At 36.7% G+C, this 13,511-nt stretch overlaps 1 protein-coding gene across 11 annotated transcripts in view; it reads right to left on the reverse strand.

Annotated features, from left to right (window-relative positions):
- Nucleotides 1–13,511, reverse strand: part of PTPRK (protein tyrosine phosphatase receptor type K) — a 514,767-nt gene that overhangs the window by 76,726 nt on the left and 424,530 nt on the right. For all 11 annotated transcript variants that reach the window (XM_070496694.1, XM_044753877.2, XM_044753876.2 and 8 more), the window contains exons 12-13: nt 11,353–11,626; nt 8,574–8,610 (exon numbers count right to left, since the gene is read on the reverse strand). In XM_070496694.1, the coding sequence (XP_070352795.1) occupies nt 8,574–8,610; nt 11,353–11,626 (311 nt within the window). The remainder of the gene's footprint in view (nt 1–8,573; nt 8,611–11,352; nt 11,627–13,511) is intronic.

Genomic DNA, 13,511 nt, shown 5'->3' on the forward strand with positions numbered 1-13,511 from the left:
TGAAAACAGGAGAGATGTTCAAGGGTAGATTTGAAATCAGGGGTTATGAGAGGTACCTGCAGTATTTGAGGAACCTATTTATTTTAATGTTCTTTTGGTTGCACATTTTCAATAGCAACTCACTTTGCAATATCAAGATACACTTAAAAACAGAGGTAAAAGGAGAAGGTTTATTTTTACATCTTTTCAGAAACATAGAAACAAATAAGCAAAACTTAAGGAAAGATATTTGTAAGAGATCTGTGTATAACCGGTTTGTATATGTTAGTTATCTTCAATTTTAAAAACAGTTTATTACAAAAGTAGAGTAAATGCTCTTGAAATCCCTAAAATGTATGCAAAATAAACTAGTAATATCTTTGTAACATATACAATAATTGCTTAAAGTGATAATAAAATAATGAATATAACAAGTAAAGTTCAATTGGCTTCTTAGACAAAGAATTCACCACTTGCCAGAAATTTCCCATAAGTAACTTTACTGATTTTGCAAACTCCCATTACTTTAGTAGAATATTTATCTAATATACATACTTACATTACATACACAAATTTTATGGTATTTTTTCTAGTCTTTAATTTTTCTCAGGTCTTTATATGTGTCATGAATCAGACCATACGCTTCTCAAAGTTAAGGGCTTATGTATCATTTGCTCCTTACAAACGATTACACAGTAATGTAAGTACCCTACCCAGTAGAGGGGAGAGTAAAAATTTAACTACTTTTTAAGCTTATTCTCCTCATGCAGAAAAAAAGGTGAATATTTATATAAGAAATACTGAAATTAATATTTCAGGCAAAACTTGTCTTCTTCATTTTGTCCATTCTAAGAGTGTACTACAGTTTAGATGGAAGGAAAGCAAAAGCTGACTGGAACACTAAGACGGCAAGATTTTTACTCATTTTTTTTTTCTATGGAAGATTAAAAAGAAAATAAGCACTTAAAATTATTTCTAAATTATGTGAATAAGGTAAAAATGTAGTGAAAAAAAGACAACTGATATACGTTCAGGGCATTGAAGAGTGGAATAATTCTGGATAGCAATAGTCATTATTCATTCATTCATTCATTCATTCATCCCAAAGAGACTGACTGCATTTATATTAAATATCAGGCATGGACTTATGGAATACAAGCAGATTGTCACCCCTTCCTCGTAAAGTCCATCCAGACAGTTTTTCATCCTAAGAAATTTCTGACTAATAAAGAATTTCAACAATCATTAGCCTTTGAATCCATTGTAGAAATATTACCTTTTTATTCTACTCTTTTTCAAAATCAAAGAGATAGTTTTGCAAACAGGTTGAAAAAATCTACTAGCTGTTAATCTCTTAGTAGCTTTCTCTATATTTAAAAAAAGAATTTACAACAATAAGGCCTTTGACAAAGCATCAGGAAATAGTGGTGCCTAACAGAGGTTAGCTCCAAGCCACGAACCACTGATTTAAGCTTCATTAAAATTGTACTTGTTCTCAGCTTGGTTTCACTTAGATATGCTTTCATTTCCCTCAGGCTCTACTCTATTACTCTATTACTAATATACTTCTCTGGAGTTTCCTCCCTTATGAGTTCAAGAAAAATGAAACTCCAAATCAGATCAATTTTTGAAAACTAATGCATAGATCCAATAGGCAGGAAGAACGATGCACACGCATTCCCTAGCAGGAGGAAGATGTGTGAAGACCAGCAAGAGTGCTTAGGCATTCAGAGGAAAAGCAAGATTGTTATTCTCACTGATTACAATTTTTCAGAAGGGCTAACAGCTTCCTCAAAGCTAACCCCATCCTGGGACCAAGTCACACCTCTGCCCAGAGTTTCTTAATGGCCTAAACTATCATAGTTGATGCTGGTTTCCACCAGCTTAAAAAAGGGGTATAGAACAATCAGGAAATCTTTTCTTCATGCTTTACCATTTCCTTCAACATGTAGCTGGCAAAATATAAAGTATCTCAGTGCAATTTAAGAAATTAAGGTTAGAATTCTAGACCCTGAAACCCAAGGAAATATATTTTTTTCTTTAGACCTCACCCCAGCTTTCAAACCACTCTCCACCACATTGTCAGCTCTGTAATGGATAAAGCACAATAGTACAAGTCGGGGCTGGCTCTGTGGCCGAGTGGTTAAGCTCATGCGCTCCACTTTGGTGGCCCAGGGGTTCCCTGTTTCGGATCCTGGGCGCTTACCTAGCACCACTCATCAGGCCATGCTGAGGTGGGTCCCACATAGAAGAACTAGAAGGACCTACCACAAGAATATACAACTACGTGCTGGGGGGCTCTGGAAGAAGAAAAAGAAGAAAAAAGAAGACTGGCATCAGATGTTAGTTCAGGTGCCAATCTTTAAAGAAAGAAAAGCCAATTAAAAAAAAAGTTGCAATTCAAGAGCCGGGATTGTTGGATTGTTGAGTTGGACTCAAGTTCAAGTTCATCTGCGGTAAATACGGTGAGAATGAATTCAGTCAAGTAGCTTCTATGCACATGGTGCAACCAAACGGAGCTTCCATGGTTTCACTGTAACTTCTTGACAGACTAAGTGTTCTTTTTCTTTTCATGTTTATTTTTGAATGTCTGATCACTTGAAAAGGCACTAGATCCATCTGCACACTCAGAGAAAAGGGCACCAATGAAAGACTTGACAGAAGCAGCATGAGACAAAACTAAGGTTATGAAGAAAACGTTATAAAAAACCCCTACTCTTTATCCAGTAATTAGGGAATAGACAGCAAGAGCAAAGAAAGAATAGTGTCAGCATGTTTTATCATATATTTTGGATAAAATCTTCCACATACATCAACTCTTTTATGACAAGAGAATTTTTCTTAATATTGGAATGAATGTTTAAAATTCATGTTAGCACTGAAGTCAAGATAATTTTGAGGCATTTGGGAAGGACTTATATCATCACTGTTCAAAATAAATAATAGGCTTAACTAATAACAATCTGACTTAGACCATTCCCTGGAATGGGGATAAATAAAATAAAGAATTAAACCCAGTTTACAGGCATCTTTTGCAATCACACATCAACTTCAGGTATCAAAAGAATAAATAAACTGATATTAAATAAACGGGGGAATGCAGCTATGCATGCCTTAGATAGTGGACTTCCCTCCTTTCCATGGCTTCTAGGAGAACCATCTGGGTTCCTCCTTTCCGGCTCTCTCTGGAGCCCAGGGAGAATAAATCCCACCAAAGTACCTATGCCAAGGCAGCAAATGTGTTTCTAATGTTCTAGACTGACACCAAAAAGAGATTCCCTATTTTAAAAATGTCGGGGCCGGATGAAAAAGGAATAAAAGGAATCCAAACAGGAAGGGAAGAAGTGAAACTCTCACTGTTTGCAGACGACATGATCTTATATATAGAAAACCCCAAAGAATCCATTGGAAAACTGTTAGAAGTAATCAACAACTACAGCAAAGTTGCAGGGTATAAAATCAATTTGCATAAATCAGTAGCATTTCTATACTCCAGTAATGAACCAACAGAAAAAGAACTCAAGAATACAATACCATTCACAATCGCAACAAAAAGAATAAAATACCTTGGGGTAAATTTAACTAAGGAAGTGAAGGACCTATATAATGAAAATTACAAGGCCTTTCTGAGAGAATTGGATGATGACATAAGGAGATGGAAAGACATTCCATGTACATGGATTGGAAGAATAAACATAGTTAAAATGTCTGTTCTACCTAAAGCAATCTACGGATTCAGCGCCATCCCAATCAGAATCCCAATGACATTCTTTACAGAATTAGAACAAAGAATCCTAAAATTCATATGGGGCAACAAAAGACCCCGAATTGCTAAAGCAATCCTGAGAAAAAAGAACAAAACGGAGGCATCACAATCCCTGACTTCAAAACATACTACAAAGCTACAGTAATCAAAACAGCATGGTACTGGTACAAAAACAGGTGCACAGATCAATGGAACAGAATTGAAAGCCCAGAAATAAAACCACACATCTGTGGACAGCTTATCTTTGACAAAGGAGCTGAGGGCATACAATGGAGAAAAGAAAGTCTTTTCAACAAATGGTGCTGGGAAAACTGGAAAGCCACATGTAAAAGAAGGAAAATTGACCATTCTTTCTCACCATTCACCAAAATAAACTCAAAATGGATCAAAGACCTAAAGGTGAGACCTGAAACCATAGGCTTCTGGAAGAAAACGTAGGCAGTACACTCTTTGACATCAGTATTAAAAGGATCTTTTCGGACACCATGCCTTCTCAGAGAAGGGAAACAATAGAAAGAATAAGCAAATGGGACTTCATCAGATTAAAGAGCTTCTTCAAGGCAAATGAAAACAGGATTGAAACAAAAAAACAACCCACTAACTGGGAAAAAATATTTGCAAGTCATATATCTGACAAAGGCTTAATATCCATAATATATAAAGAACTCTCATGACTCAACAACAAAACATCAAACAACCCAATCAAAAAATGGGCTGGAGACATGAACAGACATTTCCCAAAGAAGATATACTGATGGCCAATAGGCACATGAAAAGATGCTCATCATCGCTGATCATCAGGGAAATGCAAATCAAAACTACACTAAGATATCACCTTATACCCGTTAGAATGACAAAAATATTGTCAAAATGTAAGCTACTTGGGGCCGGCCCAGTGACGCAGTGGTTAAGTGCGCACGTTCAGCTTCTTGGTGGCCTGGGGTTCGCCGGTTTGGATCCCGGGTGCGGACATGGCACCGCTTGGCAAAAGCCATGCTGTGGTAGGCGTCCCACGTATAAGGTAGAGGAAAATGGGCATGGATGTTAGCTCAGGGCTAGTCTTCCTCAGCAAAAAGAGGAGGATTGGCAGTAGTTAGCTCAGGGCTAACTACTTCCTCCAAAAAAAAAAAAGTGAGCTACTTAATATAAACAGATTATAATACTTTCAATTGCACATACTATTGGTCTGATTTCTTAGTCTTATTGCAAGGAATTATTCAATATCTTGATTTCTTATCAATGCTTGCTTGCTTAAGAGTTATTTTCTGTAAATGAGTACATGGTTCCATAAATGATTATCCATTGAGAAAATTTTAAATGGCATAATATGCTAAATATTATTGGACAAAATAAAATTCAATTGAAATGCATCTCTTGTTAGTTTAATATGGATAAAGCATATTTACAGAGAAGTACTTTTGAAAATCCTTTGAGTAAATTTTGTTATAATTTATATAATATTTACATGAATCATTAATGTTTAAATCTAACTATAGAAATATTACTCATTGAAATAATTTCCTTAAGAAAAAATAAAGCTATTGCAGTATAAATTCTTTATGATACCATGGCACAAGATTCTTAGCTACCAATTTAAAAATAATTGTGTGTGTATACCAATATAGGGCAGTATTACAAATTACATGTAAAAAGACAGAGAGCAAACCAATATCAAACAAGCTAAAACAGTATTCTTTCACTGGAGGTTAGAGAGACTTGTGCCTAAACACGCTGAGCGTGCAAGTTGCACAGCTCCCACCTCACTGTCTAAGTAACCTTCCAGTGTTGCCCCTTTTTCCTGATGTATCACAGGAACTTTTCCTAAGACTTATTCTCCTTTCTGCTTTTCAAAGATACAGCTAACTAAATTCCTCTTCTTGTGGTTACAACAATTCTGGTTTTGGATATATGCTTTTTTATAAATGGAATGACTTTCATGATTTCCAATATAATTTCGATAAACCCTTCCACTCCATTCCTGACGCACATCTTCTTAATGACTTCTTACCTAAATACAAGGCAGAGAGGAGCACCACTGATCTCAACTGCAATGAATATAACTCCCAAACCCCTTTACTCGTCTCATAATATATATTCACATCACTATTTATTTTAGACATTATGAAATTATTTACTTCATATCTTTTTTTAACAGTCAAGCCAATGTCTATATCCTCTTTATGTGTTGGCTGCCATCAGGTATGAGTTTCAGAAGGCAGGAAACAATCTATTACCCAGGAAAGCTTCTAGAACAATTCTTACATGTTAAAAATTTTCAAAGTGATCATGCTATTCTAGTCTGTATGCTAATTGTTCTTGGCTTTTAAATCCTTTCACATTCAATTCTTTCACAAGAATTTTCAGTGCTGTAAATCAGCATAGTGCATACATTTTAAGTATACAGTTTAATGGATTTCACACAATCCATACACCTGTATATACACCTGTGAAATACTGAACCATTCCTTGCCCATATGGTTCCTTCATGCCCCTTCCTAGTCAGTATGGTTATGCCATTTTAAATATTAATTGTATCTTCAAAATGCCCTGCCAGAAAACTTTTCATTGTATCTTCAAAATGCCCTGCCAGAAAACTTTTCATTTTCACACTGAAGAATTTTATACTAAAGCCGACCATACTGTATGGTGTTAGTTTAAAATATAGTTAGGCAATAAGTTGATTTTACCTTAATAAATGTGTTTTTTTTTTCATATGTGGAAAAACGCTAAATGTTCAGAGAAAGAATTACATTTGATCTGGATAGAAACATTAAAAAAAATTTAAAAACTTACTTTCCCTCCATGTAATCTCTATCATGAAAATGCAGTTTTGTTTTTATACATATCTCTTTTGTAACCACATAACACAAATTATGTCCTTCTGAAGTAAGGTACAAAATGATTATAATAATTATGATGAAAAGGCAGTTAACTAATGCAATAGTCACAATATACTAGGCACTATTCAAGCCCTTCATATATATATTTATCCTCACAATGATAGTAAGGGGTAAGTACTCTGTTATTCTTATTTTGGGAGTGAGCGGTTAAATAATTTGTTCAATGCTAAAAAATAGTAAGAGGCAAAGTCAGGGTTTGAACCCAGATAGTCTAGGGCCAGAGTCCTTTTATCTGACTCATTAAACCACACTGTCAACTTGAGATCCAGAAGTATAGCAGGGCTAGATTATTAGACAAAGAAACTACCACAAATAGACTCTTTCTTACCACCTGTGAGTTTCTGGCAAATACTCTATGCAACACGGTAAATTCAATTTCCATAATCTCAGCTCTCTTGCAGTATAAAGACCATATGATATTGGTCATCATGATATTATTTGCACTGGGGAACAAAATGACACTTAAACAGCTCATGTTCATGCAAACAATTAACTGAACAAGAAAATTTAAAATTTTAGAATAATTTATAGCTATGTTTTCTCAGTTACAGAAATGCCACATGACCATATTGAAGGACTTCTTGGAAACTAATGAGAGACCATTTCACATTTCTGGCTCTGTTTTAAATCTGGAAAAGCACGTGATGTATACCTAAACGCCTTCTGCCATTATGTTCTAAAAATTTCAACTCTAACTTTCGATCCATAAGCTAAGTTTTTAAAATAAAATAAATGATTATACATTATGTGCATCTCTATATATTTTCTTTTTTCCCTTTATTAAGGATTGCTTTATTTCTTAAAATATCATGAAAAATCTTAGTATCTGAACTGAAAAAGTGTATTCTTTTTCCTTTCCTGTGAAGCTTTTTTATTACTTCTCCTGAGTCTGGGGAAGTCTGTCTTTATTGCCTTTACAAATCAAGAGTAAAACACAAATGCCTAATTGAGCAGATTGGTGATTAGATGGAGAAGAATGATGGAAGGAAAGATGCCAGCACAAACAGAATATGGCCATTCATTTATATCCCAAATGAATCAACTACTGCTCATGAATGTGGGTCTAATACTAATTCTGGCAGCAAATGACCCTGAGCACCAACCCTCTGCAGAGCCCCACGTCTGCATGCGGACAGCTTTTTCTTGTTTCTCTTGCTAGAAAACACCAAGTAGCTCTCTCTCCCTTGTTGGCACAATCAAATAACTCTTAAATGAAGGATTATAAGCATAGTGAATGCAGGAGATTTTCTCCCACTCTGAACTTCAAATACTCATTCAAAGATGAACATGTTTTCCCTTAAAGAAACTAGGCAACTAAGCTGTAATATGCAAAGTCAGCAGGAATTGCCCTGGCCATTAGCCATCACAGATCTAATTTCTTGGCATCAGCTGGATTAAAAAACACATTTGTTTAAGCAAAAAATTAGTAAAATATCTTCAATCAAACCGCACTGCTACCAATGAGGAGAAGGACCAGTCCCCTCACCTCTACTCTTATATCTGCATAGACTAGCTCGGTTCTTTTCATCTTTAAGTGTCTACCACAGAAAGGAACACACGTTTTTAAACAAGAACTTGCTGGTTTGAGCTGATATTGCTGAGCTTTTCCTAATACATTGGTTGATCAGTAGCACAAGACCTTTCAGACACTAAATAGCAGAAATAAACCCTTCTAAGGTTTTCTAAATCCTTCCTATTCTCATAACAAGATTCCTCCAGTCGAGCACTAGAGGACGGAAAGCAGCCCCCTTTTGTGTTAAATTAGACACCCAAGTGAGTAAGAGAACTTGGCCGGCGGTTTAACGGGGCCCGACTACAAACACTTTGGAATAGAAGTGCCACATGTGATTAGCCCTGAGGCAGGGAACAAAGCTCTTTCATTTTAGAAAGCGGGCAAATGGAATTTGGAACAAAAGCAAACCTCTTACCTTTTGTAGCAATTCGTACACACTGGGTTTTGGTTTCCTGATGGAATAAAAGTGAAAGAAAGTAGTCAGTGTATAGATAATGTTTCCTATTTCACAAACTATAACTGCTATGAAGATCAACTTGGGGTTATAAAGTAGGTTTATACAGAACAGAACTGCAGAATTAAGGAAACTGCTTTTTTTAAATATGTATTTTCAGGGAGATTTTTAAAAGACATGAAATAAGAACTTTAAAATTTGAAATTTTTTTTCCGTGTTTCCTAAAGATTTAGGAATCTGTTTTCACCTCTTAATGAAATAGGCTATCTTGTCTGGAACAAGTGGTAGGGCATTCTATGTGCATTTGTTGTACTTTTTGAATAATCAGAAAGAAAAATGTACTTGCAAAGCTAATACAAATCAGACACAAATATAAACTTCATTTTCACCTCATACTTGTAGACTCAAACCAAAGCTGAACATCACATACTCTCACTTGGATCCTAGCATGACTACAGAGCCATATGACAGAAGGAAAGATCAACAAAAAATTGCATCACAGTTGCACTATAATTTATCTGTTCTTTATTCCTTTGTAGTTCAGTTGTTAGGGGTTAAATATTTCTTAGTGTGGTTATGTTCGTCCTCTTGCTAGACAAATTGATAGAGGAAGCAGAAGTCAAAATCGGAAAGATCAAGAATTATTTCAATTTATGTTATTTTCTTATCTTTTCTTTCTTAAATGTTCTGGGGTGGCACTAGGAGGTGGAACTCACCTCTGGGCCCACACCCCTGGGACTTCCTTCATTCAGCTTATATCTTCGAACACACGAGAGGTCGGAAAATATGTTAAAGCCAGTGAACAAAACAGAGGCTATTTGTTTTCAAGATGCATTTGTAACTCCATCTTGAGTAGTTCTATATATTGATAAACCTAGAGTTTATAATTTTCTCTTAAGCATTTATTATTTTTAAATTGAACAAAATAAAGCATTGAGGGGGGATTCGTAATTAAAAATGAAAGTTTGCACTTCTATTACTTGATTGTGACCTGAAGCCTTCATAGAAAGCTCCAGGAGTTGTCTCCTATTCCCATAAAGGCCCAAAAGGATTTTGATTTCTGAAAAGCAATCACTGTTAACAGTATCAGGGTTACCAGCCTCTGTTGGTTGGGAGTCATGTCAATTTTGAAACTATTTGCCAAGATAACTGAAATATATTGTTGCTACTCTGTACTTTGATTAAACAACGTGAAGATACATTAACAATTAGAAGAGAAAATTTCTATCAAGGCTTTTAAAGAGAGGCAGAGAAAACCCTTTATAAGTAACAGACATTCATTAACACTCCTCTCATACCATAGACCAAGTAACAAAAGTTAATTTGGAGTCTCTCACCTCTCTAAAGACGAATACCCAAACACAGAACTAAGTTTTCACCACCACGCTAGTTTACACCCAAATTGGAAAAATAACATCCATAGTCTTCTCTTTTTTGAGCAGCCCAATCGCACCAGTGGTACGGAATGATGCGTAGGTAGGAAGTGGGTAGCTGACTTGCCTTTAAACACTCCCACTTATGTAGAAATAAACTAGAAGATGAGAAGAATATTTTCAACCATGAGCATCCTCTGGCTTTGGAGTACATCTTAGAAGATGCCATGGCATTTTTCGTTGGCAAATACTGTAAGCCAACCATGTAGGTAAGCAGAGAGACAGTTTTCATTCAAGAGCAGCCAGTCAATACCCTAAGTTCTCATGGCCTCTGCAGAAATGCAAATGGATTGTTATGTCTTCCAATTCAACTATTCTGAGATCTGATATAACTGTTGCAATCGGATATCACATATTTCACATCATGTCCCAGGTACCCACCTCAGGGATTCAATTACCCAAACCCAGCAATTTCCTACATAGCTACAAGTACACAAAAGCGTCACGCTTCTACAAGATTTTTACATTGTGGGAGTTTTCTATTAACATTTTTTTTCTACTCATCTCTGAAAAAAATTAAATTAAGTAAGTTTTAGGAAAGAAAAATCTTTGAAAGAGAACAGCATGAAGCATGAAAGGCCAGGTTATTTGCCTACATATGGAACCACTGGTAGTTTCTAACTTCCTGTTGTGTTTTCCTCTTCAATATTCATTTGGGATCAGCGGCAGTGTTCAAAAACAACTGTGTCCAAAATAGGAAAAGGAGGGGCAGCCAGGGGAATCGGAAAACAGGCTCCTCTACCAGCCCAGGAACCCGCCATCTCCAGGCAGCCTTCTGTTTAGGCTGTCAGCTGTACCACAGGCGCCCTATTACTTTGTAATCAGAGAATTGTTACTTGTTATTTACTATTTGGCTTGTACCCCCTGAAAAGTTTATAAGGGTTTATTAGCCTGCTGCGGAACACCCATTCTGTTTATCCTGCAGTAAATTTAATCTTCTGAAGAGTGTCGCTACTGAGCAAAGAAGACAGAACAATGCCCAACACTTACTGGGGCTGCAGTCGCACACAGCAGCAGCACACCCACCTTTTCAAATCATTTGACTCACAATTGCTCTTGTGGACTTTCCCGAAGGAGGCGCAAGTAGAAACAGTTACTAGGAAACAGCAATTTCGGGCGGTGTAACTGACACGGAGCCCCAGCCCTACAGTAGGCCCCAACGTGCACACTGCTGGGAACAGAAACACCCCCTACACACCAATTGTTTTTGCGTTTTTTTCCCCTGACAAACGCTACCGAGGATTTATAAAATTTGACTGCTGTTTTTCCTCAGGGCAATGAAAAAGCAAATCCTGGAAGCAGCTCACCTTCTCCACACTGCTCATTGCCTGGAAATAGATGTTGTATCCTTTGCGGGGAGCCAAAGGGGGGTTCCAAAAGCCCTGATAGGTCCTATTGTCGCCCACTGTGAATGGGGCAGGTTCAGGAAGATTCCCCGGGGGCAGTTCCGCAGCGAAGTAGTACGGGGCGCCCCCACTCATGGCATTTTGGTAGGTCACGGGAATCTGATAGCATTCCATCGCTCCGGCTTCTCGCCTGGTTCGGTGTGGGTGCAACTCCTCCACCACAATCTGATAGGCACTTTTTGGAAAAAGAAAAAAAGCACACATTCAGAGATTCTAGACATTAAGATCTCTCAAAAAAAAAAAAAAATGAAGTGCTTAATATTAACGTGTAACATTTAAAAGTTTAAAGTCAGTCCAAACCCACTGCATTCTTGTTTTTGGCCATTTTGCAATAAAATAGAATTTCACATGGATTCCAACCCCATCGTAGTCACTAAGGAACTGAAAAAAAGTAAGAAAAATCACCACAGAACTTGACACATTTTTAAATGTTGAGAAATGAGCCACTTTAATAAGGAACCTGACATTAACCAAAGACACATAATAGATTAAGTTCTTTGTCTGATATTTTTAAATGTTTAAAGCTAACATTTTCTTTTGAAACGAGGGTCTGGAAGGCCCAGCTCCAAGGCCCAGCAGAATGGCTGCCTCAGGGCGGAGCTTGAAGCACCAGTTTGCCTTGTCAACGTGTTAGAGACAGAATGTGCTGACAGGCTCTTCCACCTCTTGACCTTGCCACGGCATCAACATTGGCTCAGAGCTATGCAGATCTAAAGCACAAGTGACATGCTGCAATACGGGCACAGATGGACAGAAATCTGTCCTCGCCACCGAAATAGACTGCCTCCTTCTTCTAGAGCTGTTAATAATAAAATGTTACAAATTGTAGAAACAGATGGCATTTGGCCTATTAAAGCTCAAACCTGAACCTTCCAATGCCTTTCTTAAAAATTTTTCTACGAGAGCTGCTATTTTACAGAGGAAAGGAAAGAATAATGCAACTTTAAAATAAAGATCTGCCTAATCACTAATAATTTTTTTATCAATTTCTGAAACTAGTATATTCAAAATCTTCTTTCTTCATAGGGCATTCTTTAGGCAAACATTTTGTAGGTAATGTACACCTAATAAAGTTGATGTTATTAATATATTTTTATATATTACTAAGGAATTTGAAAGAATTATGTTTCAAAATTCCTGAAAATTATTAGGAAATGCATTGCGGTCGCTGAAATAAATTGAATATAAATAAGCTGTGTGTAGGGTTGTATGTTCGAATCTTGAGTCTCTAGGCAAATATGCTCATTCTATATGGGGAAAGAGCCACTATTCAATGGCTCTCCAGCAGTAATAGAATATTTTCCTTAATGAACTTCCATAAAAAGAAAAAGAAAAGGGGAGGAAGAGAGATTGAATTTGTATCTGTGACAATTAAAAATAGAATTACCAGTTTAGATACCAAGAAAAATACCAGGTTAGAATCTGGTTTAAAACCCTCACTTAATATAAACTCTGTCAGCCCTACAAACTGAAGAGCTTCATAGATTAAAAAGAAAGGAGCCTTACAAATTAAACTTTCTTTTCTCCCTAATTATTCATGTTCCCATTTCTCATTAAAATATTGCTAAGAAACTGGTAGGGTGGTATCCATCTCTTTTCCTTTAGGAAAAGTACAGAACTTATATTAATGTCAGAAGTCGAGATTGGGGCAAGCAACTAAGGCAGAAGTCTATGCTATTTGGAATTACGTGTTCTGCGTCATTCTCTGGACCTCGGCCAAGCTGGGTCTCTAAGCTCCTAGGAATGCTACTGACAAGATACCTGTACTCTGAGGGGGTCACGGAGCAGACACTTGCCAATTTTAAAATACAGGAAATACATAAGCATGGCCCTTGGAGAGAAAAAAGAAAAGATCATGGCAGACATATGCCATGTGAAGCAAACCTAGTCTTTTTTTTCTGCTTATTTTCCATTTTGAATCCATCTTTGTATGTTGCACATTTGCAAATCCTGTGGATACATGCATATACACAGATAAACTCACGTATGCATACCTCCCAAACAAGTTGCACCTCACATTCTTGCCCTAATGCACAATAATGATAATTACCCACCCTTGT

This window comes from Equus asinus, chromosome 24 (assembly GCF_041296235.1).
Source record: "Equus asinus isolate D_3611 breed Donkey chromosome 24, EquAss-T2T_v2, whole genome shotgun sequence".
Classification (NCBI taxonomy): Eukaryota; Metazoa; Chordata; class Mammalia; order Perissodactyla; family Equidae; genus Equus; species Equus asinus.